General features: G+C 49.0%; 1 protein-coding gene across 2 annotated transcripts in view; it reads left to right on the top strand.

Annotated features, from left to right (window-relative positions):
• ITPR1 (inositol 1,4,5-trisphosphate receptor type 1) overlaps window positions 1–13,400 on the top strand; it is a 299,832-nt gene that overhangs the window by 243,548 nt on the left and 42,884 nt on the right. For both annotated transcript variants that reach the window (XM_074344434.1, XM_074344433.1), the window contains 4 exons: window positions 1,179–1,301; window positions 2,328–2,432; window positions 5,287–5,479; window positions 10,164–10,286. In XM_074344434.1, the coding sequence (XP_074200535.1) occupies window positions 1,179–1,301; window positions 2,328–2,432; window positions 5,287–5,479; window positions 10,164–10,286 (544 nt within the window). The remainder of the gene's footprint in view (window positions 1–1,178; window positions 1,302–2,327; window positions 2,433–5,286; window positions 5,480–10,163; window positions 10,287–13,400) is intronic.

Raw genomic sequence — 13,400 nt, 5'->3', positions numbered from 1 at the left:
ACATGTGTGTACATATGTGTGTACATGTAACGTGTGTATTCTGGCGCCCACGTCTGTTCAGTCTGGTATTAGAAAACAAACTCAGCAAGGGTCTTGCCTTCAAAATTATTTCCAGGGCCTGACCTGGTGTGAGTACAGAAGCGTGTGGCCCTCTGCATGCTTGATCCGGGATAATGAGAAATAATTCAGGGTAATGGCCTCGTGGCAGTGCAGGAAGCAGAAACGCCTTCTGAATCATCGAAGAAAATAATTAATTTTTAGTACAACTTAGGGGTTGAAGGCACTGTGTTCTTATTCTTGGGATGATTAAATCTTGAATGGTATGTTTGTTTGATAAATACTGGCCGGGCCCTGCTTTGTCCGGGACGTTGTGCTGGGCATCATGGAGGGACTGAGAAATGGGCAGAGCCGCCCTGCTCCAGGGAGCAGAGATAGTGGGAGCAGGACGGCGGGCGCAGGAATGCTGGAGGAAACGTGCTCTCAGCATGAGACGGTGAGGTCAAAGCTCAGGTCAGCAGCCGTGTGAACGGAGGAACACCCTTTTACCTCCCCATGTCTGCTTCCTCATCCATAATCAGTGGGAGTCTTTGACACCTCATAAAATGTTTATGAGCCTCAAATATTCTGAAAGAATGACAAAATACTGAACACGGAGCTTGGCACAATGTTGGTCGACGTCACTGGTTATTGGTACTCTTTATGTAGAGTAGGCTGTTGGGGGACAGGAGAAAATCTGGAGTCAGAAAATAGTTTCACCAGCTCTTCTTAAAGGCTGATGGCTTTCTAAAGTGGCAAGGTAGCAGGTGGGAAAAGTCGGCGGGACCAAGTAGAGGGAGAGAAGTCTGGCTTCTGTCCTTCTTTTTATCATATTGTTGTTCGTGGGCACTTTACTAGCCATCGTCCCCTTCTAACATGGAAGGACATGAGCATCCAGGCAGTGTCTCTTGGTCTAAGGGGGAGCACCTGGGTTTCACTCCTCATGTCGGTGCATGTTCACTGGCAGCAACTGCCTGTGATCGTGTTGAGAAGGATTCTAAGGCTGTGTGCACTCCTGGTAGGAACGTGAACTGAGCGGTGTCTGCCGCGAAGGGGAGGCACATAGTGTCTGTGTTGTTGTTGCCAGTCCCGTGTGGGTCTTCCTTGAAACGGGAGCTTTGTTCTCTTGGCCCTTCTTGCAGGTGGAAGTGATCAAGAAAGCCTACATGCAGGGCGAAGTGGAGTTTGAGGATGGAGAGAACGGTGAGGATGGAGCCGCCTCCCCCAGGAACGTGGGGCACAACATCTACATCTTGGCGCACCAGGTACGACCTCTGCCCCGGGCGCCCTGCCAGGCGCGCAGTGCCAGAAGTCCACGCTGGGTGTGCCCTAGACTTGGTTTTCCTTTGAGGTTTTAACCAGGGGTGGTTTGGGCTTACGGGCACTACTGGCCGCCTGACCCAGTGTCCTGAGATCTCAGGCATTCCTTTTTTCCATGCCGGTGGGGTCATGTCCTTGGAAACCCCCACATCTGTTAAAAGCATTCACAGTGAGCAGTGACGCTTGCAGTTTATGATTGTGCCTCAAGACAGTTGAAAGCAGGCTTAGTCTGTTCGTAAATATTGAGGAGTCTATCTTAACAATCTAAAGAAATAAACCTCAGCTGCCTGGCCTATCGCACTTGGAAATCTTTGGGAACTTGTCGTGATGACTTCTTTTTGTTTGCCTTTTGAGCGATGTAGTAATACTTCTTACCCTGGCACCAAAATGCCCTGTTTCATAACTCTCTTCCCAAGTGGCTGGGCTTTTGAAGACACTTCCTCTTTCTAGGGGTTGACGTGCCTTGAGCGGGCTGTGTGTGTGGGCAGTGGTGACTGCTGCAGGCTGGTGCTTCCTGTCCCGGGCACCCCGCTTAGGTAGAGGCGTGAGATGTAAGCCATAATGGTACCAGGCCGGACGGTGGCGGTCCCTGGAGGCAGACTAGAAAACTGTCTCCTGCCCTTGATCTCGTCTGTTCCTGGCATGGAGCCACTGAGCAGTCTCGGGACATTCCAAACAGAGGCTCTGTGAGGCTGAACAGAAAACCCCACCCCCGTCCCGCCTGGCTAAAGACATCGGGGGAAGGTGGGACCTCTCGTGAGCAGGCATTGTCCATGCTGCTCTGCCAAGTGCCCAGAATCGCATCTGTGCAGCGCGCACCTTGATGGAAAGCAGTGGGCTCCTGCCCCGCCCGCCACCTCTGGCTTGGCCTTGGTTATTCTGTGTCTTTTATACCCAGACTGGGAAAGGGGCTTGTATGTTCCTGTTGCAAAGAGACATCGACTCCCCTGTTTTCTGTACTTGTGTTCTAGCTGGCTCGGCATAACAAGGAACTTCAGACCATGCTGAAGCCTGGTGGCCAGGTGGATGGAGACGAAGCTCTGGAGTTTTATGCCAAGCACACGGCCCAGATAGAGGTAAAAGCAGAGTAGACACCGGGCTTGGGCGTGTGGCACCCCAGGCTAGGGCTGGGCTGGGCTGGCCTTCAGTCATTCATCTCAGCTATAAAGATGCGGCGAGACAGTCTTGACGCCTACTTAAAGCCTCGTAAGGAGGCAGACACAGAGCAGGTCCACACGAGAAGATGCGGCCAGGCCACGAGGGCAAGCAGAGGTGTTGTGAGGACGTCCAGCAGGGGGCCTGCCAGGGACTGCGGTGGTCAGGTCTGAACAGAGAGACCTCAGCACAGACCTTAAGGAAAATAGGAATGAACGATCAGAGCCCGGAGGGAGGAACTTTGGGAGACAGGGAGTCATGGCAGGCTGAGGCCCCGGGGGGAGGCGAGGGTGGGGATCTGGAATTGAGTGAGCTTAAGGGAGAGCAGCACACAGTCAGAAAGGCAGGTAGGCAGCCCCCGAGCCTGCAGCATCCTGTCAGCCATCTGCGTCCCAAGTCTGGACTTCACCCTGGCAACACTGTCTAGAGTTTTACACAGACAAGCGATAGGACCAGATCTGCATTTGCAGGACACACACACAACAGACCGCCCTCATCTTCTGGGAACCTGGTGGGATCGTTTCCGTCTTGCAGATGGGAAAACTCCGAAGTAGGACTCAGGGAGGTTGTGTTGCTTGTCCAGTTATCAATGGCGGGGCTGCAATTTCCATCCAGGTCAGGGGAACCCAGAGCCCATGGGTGCTTTTTATGTGACCTATGTTGTCTTCTAGGGGCCGGGAGAACACAGACTTAGGTCTGCAGGCTCTGGGCAGTGAGGGATGGTATATCCTGTTTGGCTAATGAGGAAACGTACAAATTCACGATCGGGGTCAGAACAGAGATACTGAAGAACTCACAGACCCCTGTGGGCCCCATGAGATGTTCCGGCTGGAGACTTCTAAGAGTATATCCTTGCTCGATGTCTCGGGTCTTTGGGCTGTCCTAATGAAAATGCATCATTTCACTGATTATATTTGACCATAACAGTGTGTGTGAACACATATTCCATTTATTGTGAATGACTAGAAGGGCCATGGTCAGTGGTGACGGAAGGGCCAGCTGTCCTCTGGAGCGCTTGGAAGACAAGCTTCAGGGGTTCCCGGTGTGGAACGCCAGGGGAGAAGGAGCCTTGGTTCCCAGGGCGGCAGACTGAAGCAGGAGGCTGAGACACGTGAGCGAGGTCACCCAGCCCGTTAGAGGTCGGAGATTCTGGATTCTGATTTCCAATTGGAAGTTTACTGAAAAAGAGGCATGGGTCCATCTTCAAGGATGGAGAGAAGGGGCCAGGCATGGTGTCCCAAAATCCTGTTCCTTGCAGCCTGTAGCTTCCAGTTTCCCAGGGAATGACCTGTGCGGAGCCAGAGAGCGCTGTCGCTCCCTGGGGCTCCTGCAGACCCTGGTGTCTTCACTCTGGTGACTTGGGCTGGGCAGCCCTGGAGTCTGGTCATTAGTTCTTGGCAGGAGGCCTCCTGTCTTCTCCATTGCCTCCTGAGCCCAGCCACACTTCTCAGATCCCATTCCTTCCATGTCAGGAGGGACTGATCCAAAGCCCACGTGACTGTGAAGCAGGCCTCCTCTTGACAGCAGAAGGCTACAGGGTTGGTCCCTAAGCCTGTGTGTGCACCAGCGTTACCAACCCCAGCTCCACGGTTCCAGTTAAATGAGGTTGGCTTATGAACCATAGTTGGTATGATAAGGAAGCTTCCGTAACCTGAGCTCCACCTTGATTTGGAAACCACTGGTCCAGAGTCTCCCAGAATTTATGGAGGCAGAGCTGTGGGAACCTGTCTGACCTCTAAGAGAGTTTCCCATTACTTGACCTGAGTCACCTCTCTGGCTGCATTGGGAACAGTGTTGAGAGAATGTGGCCCAGGTCTTCTAGTAGAGGGCATTACCCTGGGCCTCCCCTGGCTTCTCTAGGCTCTGGGGAGGAAGACTAGAGAGAGGCCAAGCCCCTCCCCTACTGCAGCCTGGACCCCTTTTGAAATCTGTCCCCCCAGGACTGTGACTCAGTGCAGTGTCCTAAAATTTGAATGATCTCAACCAGACTCCTCTTTCTGGGGATTGAGGCAGTCTAGGAAGGGCACGGAGGAAACCTGTGAGGTGTCCACCCCGGGGCCCAGAAAAGCTCATTTAAAGAACAGTGAGTGCTGTCGCTACAGCATCCAGTGGGCGATGGGTTCGTGCATCGTATGTGTCTGATGCTACGACAAGTCAGAAATAGGAGGTCGTTGCAACCAAATAAACCACAGATCTCCTTTTAAAGTTCCTATCAAGTAAAAATAACCCAGTTTTGAGCTCTGAGACAGGGTGTTAGGTGAGATTTGTACCACAGCCTAGCGCTGCCCTGTCCCATAGGATAGCCACTAGCCACTTTTTGCTGTTTACATCCAAATGAAATACTCGGTTCCTCACTTGTACTAGCCGCACGTGCCCAGACTCAGTGGCCACAGGTGACCAGTGACTCTCCGTTTGGATGAGGCAGGCACACAGATAGAGAACCATTCCCTCATTACAGAAAGTTCTGTTGGACAGCCCAGAGCCTCTTCTGAATATGTACACAAAACACACTTTAAGTTGTTCCAGATAAAACATAGTCACAGTACAATGAATGGGTCTGAAGTTAGAGAAATAATCTTTCAGACTTAGCAAAACTGTGTTCTGTGGAGCTGTAAGAGACACAGCCCATTCTGGGGATTAGATAATCAGAGAAGACCTCAGTGCAGACCTGTTACTAGCCCTGGTCTTGAACACTGAGCCCATGGCTGCTGCAGAGAGCCTGAGTAAAGGGTTTCTGAAGATAACTATTTAACCTCATCCATGTCTTCACCCTAGATTGTCAGATTAGACCGAACCATGGAGCAGATCGTGTTCCCCGTGCCCAGTATATGTGAATTCCTAACCAAGGAGTCAAAACTCCGAATATACTACACTACCGAGAGGGACGAGCAAGGCAGCAAGATCAACGACTTCTTCCTGCGGTCCGAGGACCTCTTCAACGAGATGAACTGGCAGAAGAAGCTGAGAGGTGGGTCCGCGACGCCTCCACGATGCTCCAGAGAGACATGGTTCTGGGGTTGCAAGAACCTGGGCTGGATGATGGGTGCGAGGACCTCCGAGTAGGAGCAGAGCTGGGGCAGTAGGGTTCTTGTCCCCTCTGAGCACCAGGAAGACCTGGGCACCTTCAAGGATGAACCTGAAAATGGGCTCCAGCCTCAGGCATCTGAAGGCTCCCTTCCAGCAGCCTTTGACCTGATCTGATTGGAGAGCCCCAGGGACGGCTCAGAATGCCTTTTTTGGTTATCTTGATGTAGAAAATAAAAGGAATGAAGAGCAGGCAGGCCTGGAGCTCACAGGATGATGCACTTGAGCAGGAAATTCAGCCCCCTTGAGTGCTCGTTTACGAGCACACCTGCTCGGAAGACGCCACTCTCCCCCTTTTTATAGGGTAGCTCAGATTTTAGACTCTGGTGTCATTTTATAGGCAGTGGAATCATTTGCCACATACGATGTGCTGTTGCTCACCAGTGAGTCCCCTTGCGAAGCCCAGCCAGGCAGGTCGAAATGACTCGTCTAAAACACTTTTATAGGGCTGTCCCGGAGGGCTTCTCCGCTCCTGGTTTTCATGAGGGTTTTAACGTGATCCTTCAGTGCCGACCGTATGCTCGGCACCAACTGTTGTGACCAGCTTAGGAAGGATGGTGCTTTGTTCCTGTCTGCTGGTCAGGAGACAGGGTTTTAACTGGAAGCCCTGGATTCCAGCTACAGTGGTGCTGACTGGGCTCTTGCGGCAGGGCGGGGCCGCGGGAGGGGACGCTGGGTTGGAGGTCAGTTTCTGGGAGCTTTTGTCCTCTGGTTCCCGCACCAGCCTGAGCCGGAGCAGACCAGCCTCCTTTACTGCCTGTTGCTCCCACTTCATTGCTCCCTCCCTGCACACCTAGATTCGGTCAGGTTCGTGGTGGAGGGGGTTGTGCAAGCAGGTTGGCCAGCAGGTGCTGTTCTTGCCCCTCCCCCACTCCATCCTCTCTCATCTCTAAGGGGCACCTCATCGCCCAGCACTTTAAACATTAAAAAATGTTTTGCTGAAGCAACCCATTCCTCACTCAGCCCCATGCTTGGTGTCTGGCAGACACTGTCCGCCTCTAGCACACTTGTCTTCCTTGGTATGGACCTCAGAAGACGTAGCAGGCAGGTTTCCCCACTATCAGTGTCCTTGGAGCCCACTGTGGACTCCCACCTGAGCTCCTCCAGCCCAGGCGTCATGAGTAATGTTGAACATCTACACAGCACCATGCTTGTGCAGTAAGAAAAAAGGTACCAAAAAAGGTAGACGCAGACCCCCATCCATTGTGTACTCTTGTATTTTCAGCCATTATGTTGAATAGAAGAGAACTTACTTCCTCTTATTTGTTGATTTTGATCTTCACTGAGATAGCCCATGATTCCAGCTTGAAGGGATAATCCTAAATTCATGTCTCCAAGCCTCCATAGTAATGAAAACTGTGATTTCACCCTTACCAGTGTAGGAGTCTACTGAGTCCTAAGACTGGTCAAATCTATTCTTTTTCTCAGACTTGTGTTCTCATGTATATATGAGATATATTTGATATATATATATATATAAATAAAATAGGTTCTTCAAGGGGCTTACGAATTGACAGAAAGCTTTTCACCTTCGGTTCTGAGGTGAGATACCTTGTCATCCCTCTTTCTGAGCTGTTGTCTTCAGTCTGGTGTAGTTAAGATCTCAGCCCCAAGAGGTAGGGGATCTGAGTTCCATTCTGCTTCTGCCCCTCCCTGCCGCTGGCTCTGTGGCCCCTTACAGATGACTTAGCCTCTCCTAGGCCCTCACCTATGAAGTGGGGAATTATGACAGCCTGATCGATTGATTGGTTGACTGCAGAATGGTCATCTCATCGTTCCAAGGTTGACGTTGCCTTGTGGCTAATACTTTCTCTTATTTGACCTGTCTCTGTTTCAAAATCAGTTTTTGTTTCAGAGAAACTTAAACACAGCTATAGTTGTCAACTGAAAGATTTTAATTGGCTTCAAAGCTTTCTGCTGGTAAGAGAAAAATTGAAAGTACTAACTGAATTAAACATGATTTGCATATTTAGAGAGGGGAGAAATGTACCCATTAGAAGTATAATTAAAATGAAACACATTTTCCCCTCTAAGTAGTCTCTTTCTCTTCTAATACAACTGCAGAAAAGATTTCTCTGGTTTATGCATGAAGGTGTGTTATTTCCTGCAAGTCTTGCAGAGAATCATCTATGCTTTAGTGAATCTGTAGCTTGGGCTCAGATACGCACTGAGGTCTGTCGGAGATTCACGCTGCTTAATATTTGCTTCTGCGAGTGTTAAGATATTCAGCTCCTATGCTCTCCAGAAGACCTCTTCCTTGCTCTATGCACACCTTATACACGTACACACATACACACACAACATGCACACACACCCTTCTGTGTGTCCAGATCCTCTCTCCACTGTGCCTCTCTGACATCTTCCCCTGAAGATCCTAGCCCAGCGAAGTGAAAACTCTGGGCTTAGAAAACTGGAAGGTGGTGAAGAGAAACTGAGTTAGAGTTGCATATGCAGACACTGCGTTACTGGGGGTTTACCCTCCTGGTTATCACACTCAGCAGAATACAGTGGGAAATTCTGTTGCTGGATGCATGTGGAGCCCAGGTACTCAAGCAAGCCCCAGGTCCGTTTAAAAAAAAAATTAGGGAAGAGGGTTACCAAGAGATGCCCTAGGTGCAGATATTTAAATTGCCCTGCCCATCTGGGCTCATGGTACCCTGTCTTCTTGCACCTGCGTAGATACCCAGTTGATTTGAAAGTCTGAATGTTGGTTCATATTCAGAATGACACTACAATTTCAGTGCAGCGTTAGCTTTACAAAAAGAAGATTTGTGAACTGTATGCTGTAGTTGAAGACCATTAATTACAGTTATATTAAAGCTTCATACAGTGGCTCCAGTCACACTTGATGTAGAGAGCTTCCCCCCCTGCCCCCGAAGAGAATTCTGACTTACCCAGACCATCGCTGAGCTTCGCCATTTCCTGCCTTTTTCCCTTTGAACTTCTTCTTATGAGCTCTTTGTACACACCTTACTGTGAGAGGATGTTGTCAGTTCCCGTGTACCCATCACTCAGCTGCAGCAGCTCTCAGCCCTTTGCCCTTTCTGCCGTCTGTCTCCTGTCCTCTCTGGAGTTTTCATACTCAGATCAGAAATGCGCTCCTGTCCCAGCAGAAACACCGATCGCTATTGTTGCCAGAATGGGTGGTTTCTCATCTTAAATTTACTCTGTAAGAAAGTCAGTCATTAACTATAGGTTGACTGATTCCTGTTCGGCTCCTCTATTAAATGGTGACATGAGCCACTTAACTTTGTCCCTGTCACTCCCCCAGAGGGTCTCTGACCCGGGTGATGAGCTCTCCACAGCTTCCATCCTCTGCAGGGCCTCGGTTTCCCTCACTGATAAAGTGATCATGTTTACAGCTCCAAAGCCTTACAGTTTGGAAACATGGCCTGTTGCCAAGTGCAAACATGAAATGAGCAATTATTCAGTCATCTGGGGCTTTGTTGAATTGTGCCATAACTTGACTTTGGATTGAAGCATCCAAAGGCTTGGCTACTTCTATAGGCATCGTTATAGACTCACTGGGTCTGTCATTGGCTGCTGTCCTGAAGTTAAATGATGACTTCATTGGGAAGGGGAAATACACACTGGAGACCCATTTTCACATACTCCACACTTCCCTTTGGAGGAGGATAATGCTGAGTGAGACTCTCTTTTGGAAACTTTGCCTCTGGCGTGGAGATGGAAGTTATTCCTGCCGTGTCTATTTCTGAGCATCATCCTAAGTGTAAGGCACCACTGAAGAATTCAGAGGAACAGGAAGGACCAGCGCACACAGTGTGGTCCCCGACTTACTGTCCTCATGCTGAGGATGCAGCCCGCGTGGCCTCACCAAAAGGGTCTCTGGCCCTTTGCGATGGCTTTGGTGCCACTTCTCCACTGTAGCTGCTGCTGTCCATCCAGGCTGCAGCTCTGGCTCCTAGATGCTCTGCCCCTCAAAAGTCCTGACCAGACTTCAGGAAAACGGCAGGTGACTCCATGTCAGGACAGGGATCATTGTCTTGCTTGTCAGCACCAGCGAGTTGGTGTAGAATTTTGCACAAGGGAGGTATATGGAAGTATAGCATTCCTAGTCTGGGGCCAGCTGCGCCAACTCTGAATGCTGTGTGTCACCCCCTGCCAGTGGCCCACACTTCTCAAAGGCTCATTGAGTTCTCGGGTCTGCTTGGGCATCTCCTCTGGTCCCAGGACTCTGGGGGGAACTGAGGACACAGCACATGAACTCTGGGTAACCCCCAGATTCCAGAGCTGATGGTGTTGACAGGGGCAGGCAGGGTTTTTAGATGCTCCAACTTTTCCCCTTTCTCCTCTTCCTTGTCCCCAAATACATCCTCTGTTCCAGTAAGGACTCCAAACAGAAATAAACCAATCTCATGTCGTTAAGAGCCTATGAGTCAGCTTCAAAACAAATGATCATTTTTCCTCTAGCAGTAAAAAAAAAAAAAAAAAAAAATGGGAACAAAAGTGGACTTTGAGGGGCAAAGCGGGAGGGAGGGTGGTGTGGAGTTCCCAGAGTCCTGACTTGCGGTCTGGAACCTCACACGGCTCCGACTTTGTCTCCGCAGCCCAGCCCGTCCTGTACTGGTGTGCCCGCAACATGTCTTTCTGGAGCAGCATCTCCTTTAACCTGGCCGTCCTGATGAACCTGCTGGTGGCCTTCTTCTACCCATTTAAAGGAGTCCGAGGAGGTACTGCCCTATCTTTCATTTCAAGGAAACTACCAGAAGCAGCAGGAAGGCTGTGACTTACATCCTAAGTGATCTCTGGAAATATTGGTGTAATTTATGGGGTCCCAGTTACCTGTTTTCAGACAAGATGAGCTTTTACCATGGGTTTCCTTTGAAATCTAACTTAATTAAATACGGATACACAATTTATATTATCTTACCAGGAAAGAAAGAGAAGAAGCTATAGACAGAGATCATCTTGGTCAGCCTCTGTGTTTTCTACATTGGGAAACTAGGTCTCAGAGAAGTTGAGAGACTGAGCCAAAGTCACACAGCCATTAGCGGCCGAGCTAACCCTAGAGCATGGATACTCTGATGCTCGGACCAGTAGATTTTTTTTCCCACGCCATACTTGAGGAATTGATTTCAGACTAAAGAAGTTGTAAGAAATCCCTGGAATTTAATTCTTTTTTTTTTTTTTGGCAAGAGGTGCAAGGAGGCAGGGTTTGAATGACTGCAGACTAGATGTCCCTGGCTGTTTAGTTTATAAAGAGTTACATGCCATCATTCACATAGAAAAACATGCTGTCTGTGGTCTTTATGGACTTCCCCCCCGGCCCCCCACCAGCCCAGCACTCCTTCCAGGCATCTGTATGCATGTTCCACATATTTTGCTGGGAACAGGCAAACCATCCAGGAGAGGCATTTTTTGTTTGGAGCTCCTCGGTTTGCTTAACAGCTTTCTGGAGGCCTTCACACCTGTGGGGTTCTGGGGGCCACAACAGAAGCTCTTCTTCTATTAAACATCCACGGCCCAGTTTTTTGACACCTGCTGCAGCCTCCTGGGAGGTCTGCTTTTCAGCTAAATTTTCACCAGAGCTTTTTGGCAGATCACCTCCCACCTCCTATCTGCCGCAACCTGCCTGGAGCCACCTTGTGTGAAACACACAGAGACAAAGAGCCCAGAAGGAAGACACAAGAACAGTGCGGGAGGAAGTTCCGGGCTCAGCTCTCAAGTTTAATAATGCAGATGTGGAAGCACGATCGAAGTAAATGTGAGATCCGATTTGAGTGTGACGATGTGTCCTATGAGGTGTCTAACTTACTCACTTGAGGAGCTATTCTTTTCTGTTTAGCCTTCAGCTGTGTTGAAGGCTCCACTTGAATGGCTCCACCCTCCCCAAAGCACTACGTAAACACGAGCCCAAGGAGGTTTTCCTTTGAAATGCAGTGTCAGGAATCATGGGTGTCCCTGTCTACAAAGTTGGGCAGGTCCTCGGAGCTGCAGGGTGTCCTCGGGGAGGATGTCCGTCTGGGCCGGGCTGCCAGTCAGCAGAGTCGCGTGTGACGCGTTCGGCCAGGAGCTCAGGCAGAGGTTACCGAGCCCAGGCCTCCTTTCGCCTCTGGGAAGTCGTCACACCCATCATAGCAGATTCTCTTCAGTTATTACTTTGGATGTGTTTTCATTTACCCTCCACTTCTTTAAAAGACATTTAAAATGGATTTTTGTTATATACCTTGACCACTTTCTTCACTGGTCACTCGTGGCAGTTTGGAGGCCAATGTCTGGGAACAGTTTGTTGACAGCTCCGGTCACCTTCAGTGATGAGCCTCATCCAGTGGAAGAGCTAGACTTACTGAGTCTGGACTTGGTGTCCGGGCCCGGCTCAGCCACTCATCTGCTGTGTGACTTGGGGCAAGCCACTTCAATCAGTCCACCCTATCTTCTCCATTACAAGGTGCTTAAATCAAGCCAGGGGTTCTGATACCTAGGTGTGGCTTTGGAAATTTCTGTAGAGGTCAGGGGGAGATAGTCACTGACCCAATCAGGATCTCGGAGCATCCTCTTTCCCACCTGTCCATGTTCCTGCCCATACCTCCTGTGTGAGGTGGTTGTTAAAGGTCCTTCCAACTTGACAGTGATGGCACTCAAGGTGGCATCAACTCTGGCTGATCCGTGCAAGTCCAGGCTTCCTGTTTTGGCCTTGTGAGCTTTAGAACTTCATACTGATGGACTGAACAGAAAGCGTAATTACATGTCCTTGGAGAAAAGGAGGATGATCTGACCTAAGGAAGCCCTTTTCATTATATGGTGACTGTTACCAGCTCAGACATATCAACTCACTCAGAGGGATTTTTTTTTTCTTTTTCTTTTGAAGATGTATTGGTGGCATCTTCTATACTGTTCACCATCTTCACGAGGAAGGCTGGATTAGTCCTTCCTCGAAATGAGATCTGGTTGGCTACCTGAAAGTGTTAATTTGAGATCAATATTTGTTCTTGTTGGATCCTAAAACCAGGATACCCAGTGTCCCTCTTGCAGGTGTGTAATGACCTTGCAAGGGGTGCTGATGTGGCTCTTTGACTTAGAAGGCTGGCAGCTGCCAAGGACACTGTGGCCTTAAAAGCTCCTTTTCAGAAGTATGGTTCTCTCCCTTTATCTCAGAACTGATGAGTCACACAGTCTTTGAAAAGTATGAAAATTAGGCAGCTTCAGATTTCTTACTGAATTTGTAAGCATGCCATGGTAATTAAGGCAAATGAAGTACTACTTTTAAAACTTTCTTACTGTTGAAATTTTCAAGTATACATGCCAGTAGAAAGAACAGTATAATACACTGCCATACATCCATCAGCCCAGCTTTAGCAATTACCAACGTTTTGCCAGTTTTGTTGCATTTGTATTTCTGTGGTATTTTCTGCAAAATTTTAAAGAAGCCTAGACAAGTTGTTTCGTCCATAAATATTTCACTGTGCAGTCTCTAACTTCTGAGAATATTTTAAAATATGTAAAATCACCATGCCATTATCATGTCTAACAAAAACTAACAGGAAATCCTGTAACAGCCTGTCCATATGCAGGTCTCTCCAGTTGTGTCTCAAAGAGGTCTTTCAATAGTTGTTTCTTTGGAACCTAGCATGAATTTTTAGCTCTGCTTTTACGGTGGGAAGGCAGCAGGTTTTTACATTGTCCCCTTCAGGACCCGGGCACATGCATTGTGCTGGCCACAGTTATTATTCTGAGATCTTAAAAGGCAGTTTAAGATGATGATTAAGCACTTAAGAAAGTGAAAAGCAAGCCACAGGCTAAAAGAAAATATTTACAAAACATGTATCAGACAAAAGGCTTAGAAT

This window comes from Camelus bactrianus, chromosome 17, assembly GCF_048773025.1.
Source record: "Camelus bactrianus isolate YW-2024 breed Bactrian camel chromosome 17, ASM4877302v1, whole genome shotgun sequence".
NCBI classification, from domain to species: Eukaryota; Metazoa; Chordata; class Mammalia; order Artiodactyla; family Camelidae; genus Camelus; species Camelus bactrianus.
Note: the sequence above shows the minus strand (reverse complement) of the source record. Positions and strands in the feature narration are given on the sequence as shown.